This window comes from Somniosus microcephalus, chromosome 3, assembly GCF_052327205.1.
Source record: "Somniosus microcephalus isolate GS21.2 chromosome 3, FLI_Smic_1.0, whole genome shotgun sequence".
NCBI classification, from domain to species: Eukaryota; Metazoa; Chordata; class Chondrichthyes; order Squaliformes; family Somniosidae; genus Somniosus; species Somniosus microcephalus.
This window is the reverse complement of record NC_140989.1, coordinates 11,449,583-11,466,803: the sequence shown is the minus strand read 5'-3', so window position 1 is coordinate 11,466,803 and position 17,221 is coordinate 11,449,583. Positions and strand designations below refer to the sequence as shown.

The following is a 17,221-nucleotide window of genomic DNA, read 5'->3' as shown; positions in this document are numbered from 1 at the left end:
CCCTCTGTCTCGCCTGAAGATTCTATATCCCGGAATATTGAGCTGCCAGTCCTGCCCCTCCCTCAACCATGTCTCTGTGATAGCAACAATATCATACTCCCATGTGTTCTTGAACACCTTCAATTCATCTGCCTTGCTCGCAAGACTCCTTGCATTAAAATAAATGCCATCCAGCCTTGCCATACTCCCTTGTGCCTTTACATATGTGCTCTGCCTTACAGGCTGACTTGTTTTTTCCTCTATATTTGGCTGTGCATCACTCCCTAATATAGCTCCACTCCGTATCCCATCCCCCTGCCAAGTTAGTTTAAACCTCACCCCCAACAGTACCAGCAAACCTCCCCGCAAGGATGTTGGTCCTGTTCTGGTTCAGGTGCAACCCGTCCGACTTGTACAGGTCCCACCTTCCCCAGAAGCAGACCCAGTGATCCAGGAAACTCAAGCCCTCCCTCCTGCACCAACTCTTTAGCCACACATTCATCTGCTCTATCCTCCTATTCCTATACTCACTAGCATGTGGCACCGGGAGTAATCCAGAGATTACAACTGTCGTGTATGTGCCTTTAAGAGAAGAACTGATTCTATACTGCAGTACCGGCAGTGACCACCCCTGTATATAAAGCCATAGCAGGCTTCTGTATTTCAGTCTTGAATTACTCTCTGTTCAGTAAATACCTGTTTTATTGTTCTCCTGCAGTCTGAGTCTTATTGATCCTCGGACACTACACTGGCGATGGGCAGGTTTGAACTCACCTCACGGGGATCTTTTCCCTGAAGAGAAGCTTCTTGGAGGTCGAAGTCAGAACGGTGGGCGTCAACCGCGGGCAACCGCCCAGGGATCCACCGGAGAGTTGCAGGGGAGGCTGTAGAGAGCTGGGCCCAGGCGAGGTGTAGCAGCAAGTCGTGCTGGTAGCAGGTAGTGCGCTGACCCTTCCGGACTGCAGCGGGCTCGATCGAGCGGCTCTGCAAAGGGGCCGTGCAGCGTCGTCGGGAGGAAGAGAGAGAGGGTGGAGCGCACAGGGCGCGGTCGGTGCTCAAGAACAGGGCAGCGTGGAGAGGATAGAACGCGGGGAAGGAAAAGTGAGACACGCCGAAGCTGCGGGTCGCCGCCATTACCCTGTAGAATGCTAGGAGCAGCGTGGCAGCAAGGGGAAGAAGGAGAAGCACGGGAGGAGCCATTTTATTCCATTGGGGAAGAAGGAAAAGCACGGGAGGCGCCATTTTATTCCATTGGGGAAGAAGAAAAAGCACGGGAGATGCCATTTTAAATCACCCAAGATGCCGAAGAGTGGCAGTATAACTGCTTTCGACAACGAGGTAGAAGACTGAACCACGTATGTGGAAAGAATTGAAGTGTACTGCAATGCCAATGAGGTGGCCAATGGAAAGAAGGCGTCAGTATTATTAAATTTGATGGGCGCGAGAACGTACAGCCTATTGCGGAATTTAATTACCCCAGCTAAACCAATGGAGAAAAGTTTTGAGGATATTGTTAATATCTTACAGGAACACCTAAACCCTACACCGCCGCTGATAGCAGAAAGATTCAAGTTCCATAAAAGAAACCAGCACAAAGATGAGAGCAATGCTGACTATCTTACAGAACTACACAAGTTATCGAAGCACTGCCAGTTCGGAGCAGGACTGGCAGACACCTTACGGGATAAGTTTTTCTGCGGGCTCCAGAGTGAAGGAACCCAGAAACGACTACTTTCGGAAAAGGACCTGATGCTAGAACAGGCTTTCAGCGTGGCAGTATCCTACGAAGCAGCAGCACGGGGAGCTGCGGAAATACAACAGAAACCACAAGAATACAGCGCTAACAAAATGGCGTATGGAGCAGAAAAGTGCTATCGCTGCGGCAGAACAACCCATGACAGAAGGACTGCTGGTTTAAGGACAAAGTATGCAGGCAATGTGGGAAAATGGGACACATAGCAAGAGTCTGCAGGTCGGGAAAGAAAACCAACACTACAAGAACTACTAAGGAAAAGTACAAGAAAGTAAAGAAATTGACTTATGTTCTTATGTAGTAGTTCGGAATATCAGGACTCCGGGAGCAGGAGACTAAGTTGTCTAAAGTTACACAACGTGATCGCAAAGGAGGATCACCAAACCATTTGGGTTAACCTCATGATAGCAGGGTCCCCAGTAAAGATGGAATTGAACACAGGATCAGCCCTAACAGTCATGAATCGACGAGACTATGAGCGGCTATTCTCACACATATCCTTGAAGGACACATCCATTGTATTGAAGACATACACGCGGCAAAAAGTCTACCCCAGAGGAAAAATAAGGGTGCCAGTTGAATACAACGGCAAGGAAACACAGAAACTGTATCTATATATTCTACTAGATGGAGGACCACCATTATTGGGATGTGAATGGATCCGAAAAATACAATTGGATTGGCATTCCATTCAGGCGCTAACTGTGACTGATAAAAAGGATGATGATGTCACACCTGGACGACTGTCAAAAATTCTAACTGACGCGAAAGAGGTGTTCCAACAAGGACTTGGGACTTTAAAAGGAGTAACGGCAAGGATAAAAAAATCGAAGATAACGCAAACCCAAAATTTTTTAAGGCCAGACCGGTATCTTACGCGATCCGCCCAGCCGTTGAAGCAGAGCTGGAGAGTCTGGAGCGATCGGGTGTGCTGTCCAAGGTCAACTGGAGCGAGTGGGCCACACCCGTCATTCCTGTAATGAAGAAATAATTGAGCAGCACGCCTGGGGAACCGAAGAAGGTTCGCATCTGTGGGGACTTCAAGATAACTGTGAACCCAGTCCTGCACACAGTACAATATCCACTTCCACGGATAGAAGATATTTTCGCCTCACTATCTGGAGGGAAACGCTTTACAAAGATTGATCTGGCCCAAGCGTATCTACAAATGGAGGTGGAAGAAGCGTCTAGGAAATACCTCACGATAAACACTCACAAAGGCCTTCACCAGTACAATCGACTGGTATTCGGGGTAGCATCAGCCCCGGCTATTTGGCAGAGGGCGATGGAACAAGTCCTGCAAGGGATCCCGGGGACCCAGTGTTATTTGGACGACATCCTGGTTACGGGCGAAAATGACAGTGAACACCTTGCCAACCTGGAGCAGGTGCTCACGAGATTACAGGAATATGGGCTACGAGCCAACCGCCTCAAATGCGAGTTCTTCAGGAGACAAATCTCGTATTGTGGCCACATGATTGATGAGGAAGGGAAGTCGCCGGACAAGATTGAGGCTGTAGTCAAGGCTCCAACAACGGAAAATGTGTCGCAACTGAGGTCGTTCCTCGGGTTGGTGAACTACTACCATAAGTTCTTGCCGAATTTATCTCAATTCTGCACCCACTGAACGCCCTACTGCAAACTGGAGTAACATGGAAATGGAGTGATGAGTGTAAGCGTGCCTTTCAGAAATGTAAATGCCTAATCACTTCAGAAGAAGTATTGGCCCATTACAATCCAACAGTACCGATTCGGTTAGCACGTGATGCGTCTCCCTACGGCATCGGAGCGGTGCTGTCACACAAATTCCCTGACGGTTCAGAGAGGCCAATAGCCTTTGCGTCGAGCTCGTTAACCTCAGCCGAGCGTAACTATGCCCAGATTGACAGGGAGGCCCTCAGCCTGGTGTGGGGGGTGAAGAAGTTCAATCACTATCAGCACGTGCAGAAATTCACCCTACTCACTGATCATCAGCCCCTGGTCTCCATTTTTAACCCAAAGAAGGGAGTTCCGGTGATGACGGCGCAACGGCTGCAAAGATGGTCACTTTTTCTAGGGGCACATCAGTACGACATAGAGGACAAGGGTACGAAACAGCATGGAAATGCTGATGGGCTGTCGCGCCTACCGTTGCCTACGGTAGAGGAAGCACCTGCAGTGGACCCTGTTGAGATATTCCATGCGACCATAGTCGAATGTCTACCTTTTACAAACTCAAGTATAGAGAAGGAAACCCGAAATGACCCGACACTCTCTCGGGTCTATGATTTGACGGTGAAGGGATGGCCAGCACATGGCGACTCACTGTTGCCAGCATTCTCGCCAAGGAGAGAACAGCTGTCAGTGTGCCGGGGGACCTTGATGTGTGGATCCCGAGTGGTAATTCCACCCAAGTTGAGAGAAAGAGTGCTCAATGAGCTTCATGAAGGTCATCTGGGAGGGGTAAAAATGAAGAGCCTAGCCAGGGCGTTTGTGTGGTGGCCGGGAATCGATAAAGAAATCGAGGATATGACCAAGAGATGCACAGGATGCCAGAAGGTCCAAAACGCTCCACCACAGGCCCCGCTACATCCATGGGAGTGGCCCTCATCTCCATGGCAACGGGTACACATTGATTTTGCTGGTCCATTTATGGACTCAATGTTCCTAATTGCTGTGGACGCCCATTCAAAATGGCCAGAGGTCATCAAAATGTCCACCACCACCACGGAGAAAACTATTGCAGTCCTACGGACCATCTTCACCAGGAATGGCTTGACATAACAGATTGGCTCCGACAATGGGCCACAGTTTGTGTTAGAGGATTTCCGGAGGTTTCTGAGGAATAATGGGGTGAAGCATTACACATCTGCCCCATATCATCCAGCCACAAATGGATTGGCTGAGGGGTTTGTTCAGACCTTTAAAAAGGCCATAAAGGCAATGCATAATGACGACATACCACTACAACAAAAGGTGGATAATTTCTTGTTTGCTTACCGGAATGCGACACATGCAGTCACCAACCAAGCTCCAGCCATAATGTTCTTCAACCGAAGGCTAAGATGTCACCTGGATTTGCTCAAACCAAACATAAGACGAGATGTTGAGGATAAGCAATTCCAGCACATCAATGAGAAGCCAACCAAGAGCTTCAAGATAGGGCAACCAGTCTTGGCCCGCGACTACCGAACAGAAAAATGGCAGCCAGGAACGATATGCACACAGCAGGGACCACTAATGTACACAGTGGACATTGGAGAGACCATTGTGAGACGCCATGCTGACCAGATTCCAGAGTCACAGGAACAAGCCAAACCCATACCATGAGCAGGTGCACCTGGTAATCAACCCGAAGTACAGATTGTGTCTACCTCAGAAGCAGTGGTATTGGAAGCTGACGAACCAACCAATTACAATGAGCCAGAATCAACTCCGCCGCAAGAACAGGATGCTCGAGAAAGGCGCTATCCAGTCAGGGTCAGGAAGCCTCCTCAAAGACTGAACTTATAAATGATTATTTCAGTTGATTTATATAGTACAGAGAAAATTATAATTGTAATTAGTTATTATTTAGTTGTTAAATGAATGTTATGTACTGTTTATCTTAAAGTGGAGGAATTGTTGTGCATGTGCCTTTAAGAGAAGAACTGATTCTATACTGCAGTACCGGCAGTGACCACCCCTGTATATAAAGCCATAGCAGGCTTCTGTATTTCAGTCTTGAATTACTCTGTTCAGTAAATACCTGTTTTATTGTTCTCCTGCAGTCTGAGTCTTATTGATCCTCGGACACTACAACAACCTTTGAGGTCCTGTTTTTTAATCTGCTACCTAGCTCCCTAAATTCTTGTTGCAGGACCTCATCCCTCTTTCTACTCATGTCGTTGGTACCAATGTGAACCACAACTTCTGACTCTTCACCCTCCCGCTTCAGAAGGCCCTGCAGTTGTTCAGTGACCTCCTTGACTCTGGCACTAGGGAGGCAACATACCATCCTGGAGTCACGTCTGCGGCCACAGAAAAGTCTATCTGTTCCCCTTACGATAGAGTCCCCTATCACTATTGCTCTCCCACTATTTTTCCTCCCCTCCTGTGCAGCTGAGCCACTCGTAGTGCCATGGACTTGGCTCTTGCTGCATTCCCCTAAAAAACCATCTCCCGCATCAATATCCAAAATGGAAAATCTGTTGGAGAGGGAGATGGACCCAGGGGACTCCTGCACTACCTTCCTAGTTATTTTACTCTATCTCGTGGTCACCCATTCCCTATCTGCCTGTGCACTCTTTATCTGCGGTGTGACCATGAAGAGCTCAGCTTCGCGGGTGCTCCACAGTGACTCCAGCCGCAGCTCCAGCTCCGAAATGCGGATTTTGAGTAGATGCAGCTGGAGACACTTCCTGCACATGTGTTCACCCTGGACACCTAGGCCTAGAAATCCAGTGGGCTGCACCAACCGTTAGCGCCCAAAGAAGGCGCTTAGAGGGTTTTGTGCCACTGGTCACGCCTCTCGCTAAATTTAGCGGGACGCTAATGGCGGCAATAGCCGTTAGCGCTGCGCCGCTACCGATGACATCATCAGTGTGTGCAGCGCACCGCTACCGCCCCATCGTGACATTTGGTAGCGCCCCCTGCTTTAATGCCGGTCGCAATTTGCGACCGGTTCAGGGGGGCCTACCTGCGGTGGTAGAGGCGCTGAGGTGCGGGGCGGCCATTATTTTTGCTGGCCGCCTGCCAGCACCTCGCCACACCGCTGTCCCCGGCCTCCCGAGCCACCCTCCTGCATTTTGCCGGCTGTTCCAAGATCGCGGCACTTCTCATTGGTGCCGGGCTCTTTTGCCGGCACTCGGGAGCGCTGATCGCACTGCAGCAGGCCCCTCCCCTTTAAGAAGGGGAGGAAGGCCTGCAGTACCGCAGCGCGCCGTGCCGCAGCGTGTGGTGCTGCGGCACGTTGCGCTGCAATTTTCAGTTGCCGCGCCCCAAGAGGGATGCGGAGCGCCTCGAGTAGTGCCGCGATTCCGCCTGGGGCACCGAAACTGACTTTCTGGCGGGCGCACGTGACTCCTTCCGGGGTGGTACTTCCGGCGCCCTGGTGAGACTGGCGCCCCAAATGGGGTGCCAGTGAATTTCTAGGCCCTAAAGTGTCCTTGACTACCCACATAGCACAGGAGGAGCACTCCACGGTGCCGAGATGCCCTGCCATGACCTACCCTTAATTTACTCCCTTTACTTCCTTTAAATTAAAGAATATTAAATACACTAGGGACCTTACTTCCCTTTAAACACTACTTACTCTAAACTAGAGACCTTACTTTGACTTTAATGACTGGACTGTAGAAATACTCACCAGGTCCTACTTTCCAATCAGCTCCTTCCCTGGCTGTGACGTCACTTTACATAGAAACATAAAAGATAGGAGGAGTAGGCCATTCGGCCCCTCGAGCCTGTTCTGCCATTTAATGAGATCATGGTCCATCATCCAAATTCAGAACCCTGTCCCTGCTTTCTCCCCATATCCCTTGATCCCTTTAGCCTTAGGAAATATATCCAACTCCTTCTTGAATATATTTAATGAATTGGCCTCAACTGCCTTCTGTGGTAGAGAAGTCCACAGGTTCACCACTCTCTGGGTGAAGAAATTCCTCCTCATCTCAGCCCTAAATGGCTTACCCCTTATCCTTAGACTGTGACACCTGATTCTGGATTCCGCTGCCATCGGGAACATCCTTCCTGCATCTAGTCTGTCTAGTCCTGTTAGAATTTTATAAGTTTCAATGAGATCCCCTCATTCTTCTAAACTCTACCGAATATAAGCCTAATCGACACAATCTCTCTTCATACGTCATTCCTGCCATCCCAGGTATCAGTCTGGTGAATCTTTGCTGCACTCCCTCCATGGCAAGAACATCCTTCCTCAGATAAGGTGACCGAAACTGCACAGAATTATCAAGGTGTGGTCTCACCAAGGCCCTGTACAACTGCAGCAATACATCTTTGCTCCTGTACTCGAATCCTCTCGCTATGAAGGTCAACATACCATTTGCCTTCTTAAACGCCTGCTGCACCTGCATGCTTACCTTCAGCGACTGGTGCACAAGGATACCCAGGTCTCGTTGCACTTCCCCTTTTCCCAATCTATTGCCGTTCAGATAATAATCTGCCTTCCTGTTTTTGCCATCAAAGTGGATAACCTCGCATTTATCCACATTATACTGCATCTGCCATGCATCTGCCCAATCACCCAACCTGGCCAAATCATACTGGAGTTTCTCTGCATCCTCCTCACAGCACACACGCCCACCCAGCTTTGTGTCGTCTGCAAAATTGGAGATATTACATCTCGTTCGCTCGTCTAGATCATTAATATATATTGTGAATAGCTGGGGTCCAATGACCGATCCCTGTGGTACCCCACTAGTCACTGCCTGCCACTTGGAAAAAGACATTGGAGAATGCAACGGCCATCTGTCATCTCTATGCAGAGAGTCTCGCACCTCCGCGGTACTCACCGACTGAAGCCTGCAGGAAGAAACAAAGGTAAGTACACTTTTACTAACACTTTGCACTTACCTCAGATACTCACCTCTCCACACTTGCACCCATCACTCACCACCACAGCACAATTCTGTACCCCTCCGACGCCCGCAGACCCACTACTCGCCTCGCTGACCTGGCGGGTTTCAGAGCCTTCAGGAAGCCCGCACTTGTGAGGGCAAAAATGGGATAATCCTATTTTCTGCCTGTTAACTACCTGTTATGGCTACCTGCCTCCTGGCAAGATGGCACAGAGGCGGGTTGGGCACTCGCCCCCAAATTCTGCCATTTTCCTGACAGTCCCGCCTCCCCAGGGCTGGTAAAATCGCCCCCTTGAATTATCTTGACCACATCCAAAATTAGAAAATAGTATTCCTCAGAAGATCAGACGAGATTTCTGCCCACTCAACCAATGGGTAGAATATCCAGCCTCTTGCATCAACATTCCCAATAGCTCCACTTTAGCAGAGGGGCCTAAAAAATGTGTATCGCCCCTCATTTATATATAAAGTGCCTACCTCCTGCTGGCACCCAAAAATGGCACTACCCAATATCAGGTCAGATGTGATTCCCTTGTTGGGCCCATTTTATGCCCTTTAAGTTCAAACAATAAAAACATATCATTAACTGTGCCAGAGTTTTACAGTGTGATTTAGGGTTAATATCCAACCAATAGTTTATTACTTTTCATTTTTTAAAGCAGTGTAACAATATAATGTTAAGGATACTTGATGTCCAGCAGTGCCTGCTGGTCGATTGTCCCCTTGCTGTTGTACATAAACATACTGCTCAGCAGAACAGCTAGTGCAAAAAGCTTAGTATCATTACCGTCATCATCCTGCAATACACAGACAGAGAAAACCAATGTCAGATGTTAATTATGCATCGTTTAACGAATTATAAACTGATGTTTCAAATCAAATTCTTCTGAAAGTGAAGATAAGGCACCCTAAAGAGATGAGTTAATCATTTTAAACTGAAAATATACTGACTGAAGTGAATTGGTGTTTGTATTTCCATTTCAGTTTTACAAGCTGACCTCAGTTTTACATCAGTCGTAATCTGAAGATGCAGAGAAGGTAAAAGCAGCCAGGCCAGATTTCCCAGACCTCTCCCGCTGGTTTCTGAGCAGATCTGGTAGAGGATGGGGGTAGGACTGGGCTGGAAAATTGCTCGGTATTGCCCTATGCCACATCAGGCCTCTTTCCATTTCCCAGTGGATAGGATCAGCTGTGAAAAATGTGTGATGATCTAGGGGCGAGGGCATGAAAACAACCCACCAATAAAGGAATGTATGCTCTGGCGTATTTCGCAGCATTTTCATCACGAGGGCTGTCTCTTATGCCCAGGTGTCCAGCATTTAGAGATTGCTGAAAGGGGCACAATACTATTGTCAGCAACAAGGCTGTCAAAGCATTGCAATTCACAAAATCCCCAAAAAGAAAAGAAAAAAATGTGTAGCAAAATCTTTCCTGTTTTACTGGTGGCTCCTAGCACCCTCACACTGTAGCAGGCCTCAGACAACTATTTGCTGCCCCAACTTTGATGGTCTCCATTTTGTTAATGATTTTAGCAAGGCCTTTGACAAGGTCCCACATGGCAGACCAGTCAGAAAAGTAAAAGCCCATGGGATCCAAGGGAAAAGTGGCAAGTTGGATCCAAAATTGGCTCAGTGGCAGGAAGCAGAGGGTAATGGTCGATGGGAGTTTTTCTGACTGGAAGGCTGTTTCTAGTGGGGTTCCGCAGGGCTCAGTACCAGGCCCCTTGCTTTTTGTGGTGTAGGTCAATAATTTAGACTTCAATGTCGGGGGCATGATTAAGACATTTTCAGATTATACTTAAATTGGCCAGGTGGTTGATAGTGAGGAAGAAAGCTGTAGACTGCAGGAAGATGTCAATGGACTGGTCAGGTGGGCAGAAAAGTGGCAAATGGAATTCAATCCGGAGAAGTGTGAGGTAATGCACTTGGGGAGGGCTAACGAGGCAAGGGGATACACATTAAATGGTAGGACACTGAGAAGTGCAGAAGATCAGAGGGACCTTGGAGTGCATGTCCACAGAACCCTGAAGGTAGCAGGACAGCAATGTTCTTGTAAGCTGCGCGGTGCTCCAGCGGTCCCGCACAGCTGTTGAGCCGGCTTTTAAATTGAACAAACCATGTATGCACGGACTTTTGAATGGGCCGCACAGCGCCCCCCCGCCCCCCCAAAAAAAAATTATGGGGAACGTAGCAGGCCAGGTAGATAAAGTGGTTAAGAAGGCATACGGAATTCTCTCCTTTATTAGCCAAAGTATAGAATATAAGAGCAGGGAGGTTATGCTTGAACTGTATAAAACACTAGTTAGGCCACAGCTAGAGGACTGCGTGCAGGATGTGATTGCAGTAGAGAGGGTGCAGAGCTGATTTACAAGGATGTTGCCGGGACTGGAGAATTTTAGCTATGAGGAAAGATTGAATGGGCTGGGGTTGTTTTCTTTGGAAGAGGATGCAGAGCGGATATTTATTTGAGGTTAATAAAATTATGAGGAGCCTAGATAGAGTGGATATGAAGGACCTATTTCCCTTAGCAGAGAGGTCAATAACCAGGGAGAATAGATTTAAAGTAATTGGCAGAAGGATTGTAAAGGAGTTGAGGAGAAATTTCTTCACCCAGAGGGTGGTGGGGGTCTGGAACTCACTGCCTGAACGGGTGTAGAGGCAGAAACCCTCATCACATTTAAAGAGTACTTGGATATGGACGTGAAGTGTTGTAACCTACAAGGCTACGGACCAGGAGCTGGAAGCTGCGATTAAGCTGGAGAGCTCTTTTCCTGCCGGCACAAACACGATGGGCTGAATGGCCTCCTTCTGTGCCATAAATTTCTATGCTTCTATGATCCCAGGGCTAGAAATTTGGCCAGGATCAGGGGAGCATCTCCATGGCAGGCGGGAATCCCGCCCCACCAGAGATGTGCTCCAATTGGAAAATCTCAGCTGTCTCTATTCCTTTTGTGGAGTCCACCTTAGCACAACAACTTGCATTTATGGTGTTGAAATAGCCAAGGATGAAGCTGAAAGAGACTCAATAGTATCGACGCTTAATATGACCAACCAATGCAGAGCAACAATGAACAAAGCCAATAGGATTTTGAACTACCGAGCCAAAACAGAATATAGGTCGGAGGAGGCAGTGATTCAACTTGATAGTGCTCTGATCAGACTGGACCTCGAGTACTGTGTCTAATGCCATGGGGCTGAATCCTATTGTAAAGGGTCTGAGCATTTAGGAAAGACTGGAAACTTTAGCTTTTCAGCCTAGAAATGTAGCATTTGAGAGCTGATCTTATAAAGGTATGTAAGCTTGTTAAGGGATAATTATTCTATATGCACAATGTTCATTGTTATTCTAGGTATATGGTAACAGTGGATTATTATTCTAGATGCTTCATGTAAGGGAGTAGAGTTTATGGCAGGGACAAGTGATTTCCGTGTTGTTCCTGATGCTCAGTTGAAAGAAAGTTCGACTCATCCATAAATTGACGTCAGGCTGCACTGGGGTGGCTGTGAGGTTGAAGGAAATGGTGGAGATGGAAAGTTAGTTGTTAACAGCCTGTATATGGAAGCTGACCAAGGGGTATCTGAGAAAGAGGAGGAGGCTAACAATAGTTCCTTGAGGGACTACACAGGCAATTGTGTGATGATGGGAATATGAACCATTTCTCAAGATCTGCCGGCTCCGTTTGGATAGATAAAAGCAAAACCTTGCCAAGGAAGTGGACAACAGAAGAGAGGGGATAGAAGAGGATGATGTCGTGAACCATGACAAATATTGTGGAGAGGTCTAGGAGGGAATGGAGGGATAATGGTGTCAAAAACAGGAAGGCAGATTATTATCTGAATGGCAATAGATTGGGAGAAGGGGAAGTGCAACGAGACCTGGGTGTCCTTGTGCACCAGTCGCTGAAGGTAAGCATGCAGGTGCAGCAGGCGGTTAAGAAGGCAAATGGTATGTTGGCCTTCATAGCGAGAGAGTTTGAGTATAGGAACAAGGATACAGTTGTACAGGGCCTTGGTGAGACCACATCTTGAGTATTGTGTGCAGTTTTGGTCGCCTTATCTGAGGAAGGATATTCTTGCCATGGAAGGAGTTCAGCGAAGATTCGCCAGGCTGATACCTGGGATGGCAGGAATGACGTATGAGGAGAGATTGGGTCAAATGGGCTTGTACTCGCTGGAGTTCAGAAGAATGATAGGGGATCTCATTGAAACCTATAAAATTCTGCCAGGACTGGACAGGCTAGATGCAGGGAGGATGTTCCCGATGGTCGGGGAGTCCAGAACCAGGGGTCACAGTCTAAGGATAAGGGGTAGGCCTTTTAGGACAGAAATGAGGAGGAATTTCTTCACCCAGAGAGTGGTGAACCTGTGGAATTCTCTACCACAGAAGGCAGTAGAGGCCAATTCATTAAATATATTCAAGAAGGAGTTGGATATATTTCTTAAGGCTAAAGGGATCAAGGGATATGGGGAGAAGGCAGGGACAGGGTACTGAATTTGGATGATCAGCCATGATCTCATTGAATGGTGGAGCAGGCTCGAGAGGCCGAATGGCCTACTCCTATCTTCTATGTTTCTATGTTTCTATAACGCACCATGGTCGCAGTCAGGGAGAATGTTATTTGTGACTGACGCCAGGTGACATTGGTGCTGCTGGCAGGGTGGAAGCCAGAAGGGAATTTTTGGGAGTGATGGTCATTGAAAACATTCAAGGACTATAGAGCAAAGGTTAGAAATGGGATGGTAGTTGGAGGGGATGGATGGGTTGAGGGTCGACTGAAGTTGAAGGCGAGGACAACAGTTATGAACAGGAGGGACTGTGCCTGAGTGAAGGGATCCATTGACAATGTCGGCAAGCATGCAGACCAGGAGAGGTAGTAGTTAAGTGATCAGGAATTGAGTAGGAAGGAGGTTGAGGGAGCAGGAGGTGGGTCTCATGGAAGAGACAAAAATTAGAGAGAGCAGTGGGAAGACATGGGAAAGAAACTGCAGGGACAGGGGATTGGAGGTAGAGTGGATGGAAGGGTGGAGGAACAGGGAGGAGACCAGGTAGCTGCAGGGATGTTCTCAATGTTAGAGACAATGGAATCCATTAGATCTGCAAATTATATTGGAACCGAGGGTGGAGAAAGATGTTTGAACCTTTGCAAAGAAGGAAGAGTTCAAATTGGCAAACGTTAGGCCCCAAATTCCTTGGTGCTTTTGCAAAAAAAAAGCTGTGTAATCGGGATGGGCGAGGCAGAATGTGGGATGGAACCAGGCTCTGCTGGGTAACCACCGTGTTTTAGTATCAGTCAAAAATTCTGCTGGGATTGGGACCCATCCATATATGGGTGAGCATATTATGATGCCATGCCAATGAAAGAAATTACATCATTTGACAAAGCTCTCAATGCTGGGTGCCAGGGATACCTGTAGATTCCTGGCATCCAGGGTCATTAATTGTCTTGGTGGGGATTTAAATTTTAAATGGCTGGTTTCCCGATGATCAATTACATTAAGGAAACACTGGCACAGCAATTTCCCTCCCCCTACCAGAGGTGGACATCCAACTGTGTTATAAATGGTATGGGTGCCCACCCAAAGTATCTAAATATCCTTTACCCTGAGAAATGGGGCGGTATCAGGAATGAAAATAGTGGATTGGAGGATGTCCTGCCGCACTATACTTAGTGTTGCAGCAGAGCTAATACAACCCCTACTTGCTTTATTCCTGTCTATTGAACACCTGTCCATTTATTGATCTGGTATTACACATGTAAAGGCTTTTCATGTTGCTGTGAAAATAAAACGAGTGTACCTTTTCCACATCTCCAAAGCCTTCAGTGTCCAACAGTACCAAGCAGTGATCAGGCTTGTGTGGATGTGGGCGACACCACATCCAGATTCCCTTTGTCTCGGATTGTACAGTTGATGCAACTGCAAACCCTGATGAAACAGAATAAATAGTATGCCGTGAAAATTATTTTCCAGCTGTTATTTAGTGTAACTTATATGCCAGTTTTACACAGTAATACTCTTGTCTTAGTCTGAAGGTTGTGGGTTCGAGCTCAGTTCCAGATTTATGCACAGGATCTAGGTTGTCACGGTGCAGCACTGAAGGAATGATGGCCTTTCATCAATGGCATCTTGCAGATGGAATGTTAAAACAAAGGCCCCACTTGCCTGTTCAGGTAGATGTTAATTTCCCTCAACAATATGCTTCCTTCAACCAATGCCACCAAAAGGAGATATACTGATTGCCATGATTAGTTAGCAGTTGCATTATTATAGTATCACGTGGCTACCAGGATGGTAGGAGTGAGCTTTGGTTTATAATGATAGCATTCCCATCTCAGTCAGAGGGAGAAGATTTCAAACCTCGCTCCAGAAAGTCCAGGCGAGAGGAAACAAGAGCTCCAGCTCGGAGTTCAGGGTTGACATCCAGCAGGACACTCTCGCCTGATGGGTGGCCCCTGTTGGATCCGTGGTTCAGTGGATATGCTGTTATTAAATAATCACACGGATGCTGTACATCAACAATAAACAGGTCTTTACTGGAGGAGGGTAGTCTCAAGACAGGGGGTACAGAGGCATGCAGTTTGACATCATGCAGGATACAGCAGTCCACTTGATCAGCATTCTGCCACTAGATTCAGTATCCACCCACTCCATCTCTGGCACACCAGCTGCAGGATGTACTACCTATAGGAGGCACTACAGCAACTCGCTAAACCTATTTCTACAGCACCTCCCAACGATGTGAACTCTACCACCGAGAAGGACAAAAGCAGCAAGATTATGGGAACACCATCACCTTCAAGTTCCCCTGCACGTCACACACCATCCTGATTTGGGCGTATATCACTGTTCCGCCATTGTTGCTAGATCAAAATCCTAGAACTCCTTACCCAACAGCTTCCTGGGACACCTTTACCGTAAGGACTTCAGCGGCTCAAGGAGAAAGCTTGTGGCCCAGAATGGCGCTTACAGATTTCTGCGTGTGTAGGGAGTATATTTAGTGGGATTCCTGGGGTGGTCCAAGAATGTTACCAAAATCTCCACAGACTGGAGTGGGGACGCAGGAGAGCAAGCAGAAGAGGTGCTTGTCTCCACTCCAAATTTAGGTCCGTCCACCAATCCTCCCGCCAAATTCTGCCCCAAAAAGTAAGGAAATTCTGGGCCATTCGGTCTACTGTCATTCTTTGCATTGAACCTGATATTTTTACATTATAAATGGTTGATCATATTAACTGCTTTGCTATCCTCACCTAAAGTACAAGACGTCAAGGGGGAAAAATTCGGTTGCTTTGCAGCTCCTGTTAGTGTAAAGAAACTAGCGCCCGTGCGCGGCGATGTTTGCGCCACTCGCGAAATTGACCAAACATTTTGCGGCGGCGCTAAACCCTACTGCCACGATCTCCTGTGCCGGCAGATTGTGACATCAGTCGAGTGTGCAACGCCCCGGACCGGATATTGAGTGGCGCCCCCTGCCTTACCGCCTGCAACGACAGGTTGAGGAGAGCATTTTGCAGTCGGGAAGGGACTGGGGGAGCGCTTTTTTGTCGGTGACATTGAGAGAGAGTGTGAGAGTGTGTGAGTGTGTGAGTGTGTGAGTGAGTGTGTGAGTGAGTCTGACTGACTTCTGGAGCAATTCAACACTGTGAAGGAGTTTTGGGTGCTGAGCAGCACTTTGCAGGTTCATTTTGATTTGCCCTTCCTTGTATCGATTTAGAAGAGACTGTGGGGGCTGCACTGTGAGCTCTTTCCCTGGGGCTCTCCATTGTTCTTTCCAGCAGATTTGATGTACAGGTCTCTCTAGGCCGAGATTCAGGGGTGGAGGTAGAGCAAATCGACCCTCCCCTTTAAGAACTGGCCGGTGCCAGTATGTCTGTGTTCCATTGCTGACTGACATCACATGAGCTTCGCCAGTGCTGTGAGGTAGCGCCTCGCTCCTCGGTGTTTGCGCCTTGAGAGGTGTGTAGCGCCTGATTTAGCAATCCAATCACCTCCAGGGGCGATAGAAGCCAAGTTTGCAGTCGGAGGCGATAATTAGCGGCAGGCGCTAAACTTTGCGCCCGGCCGATAATTGCGCCCCAACCGGGACGATACCAAATTTCTCCCCCTTAATTCCTTCAAACTGCAGTGCTCAGTTCTACCCATAGTGTCAACAATCACATTCACAATGTGCAATAAGTACAAGTTCTTTCACATTCTCACACTTACCTTGTTTTCTTCCAGCAACTCGGTTCAGCAGAAATGATTTTCCCATGCGGTATTTCCCAACCATAGCCACAACAACTAAAGGCTGATCAATGGACACTAACACATCCACAGCATCTTTACACACAGTCAGTTTTCCATCAGTTGAGTTCGCCACCAGATGCATTGGAGATTCCATTGGTGTGAATGGTGCCATCCTGTTAACTGAGACCACACGATACATAGAATTATCACAGGGAAATGTCATTATATAGTACAACTACTGGCATTAGTAGGTTGTCAAAATCTGACAATCATGTAAAACATTTCTTGGCAGCTTACACAAACTATTTTTTTGCTTCTTTCAAGAAATTTGTTGAGGCCAAATTATAATTTTAACTTGAATGTCTTTAGATTGCAGATTTCTTCTTCCTGCCATTGCTGGTTTCCAGTACATTTTACACAAGAACATAAATAGCAGGAGCAGGCCATTCAACCCTTCAATAAGATCATGGCTGATCTTCTGCTCCACCGTCCCACACGGTCCTCATATCCCCGGATTCCCTTAGTATCCAAAAATCTATCGATCTCTGTCTTGAATATACTCAACGACTGAGCCTCCACCGCCCTCTGGGGTAGAGAATTCCAAAGATTCACCACCCTCAGAGGAGTGGGCCTTTGGCGTAGCGGTAGCATCCCCACCGCTGGGCCAGAAGGTGTAGGGTTTCGAACCCCGCTCCAGACAGTCCCGGCAAGTG

General features: G+C 47.7%; 1 protein-coding gene across 1 annotated transcript in view; it reads right to left on the bottom strand.

Moving 5' to 3' along the window:
- Positions 1-16,684, bottom strand: part of LOC147120854 (guanylate-binding protein 1-like) — a 181,642-nt gene extending 164,958 nt beyond the window's left edge. The window contains 3 exon segments of the mRNA XM_085977237.1: positions 8,974-9,083; positions 14,083-14,210; positions 16,488-16,684. Coding sequence (XP_085833363.1) covers positions 8,974-9,083; positions 14,083-14,210; positions 16,488-16,680 — 431 coding nt within the window. The 5' untranslated portion in view covers positions 16,681-16,684.
- Positions 16,685-17,221: the final 537 nt, after the last annotated feature.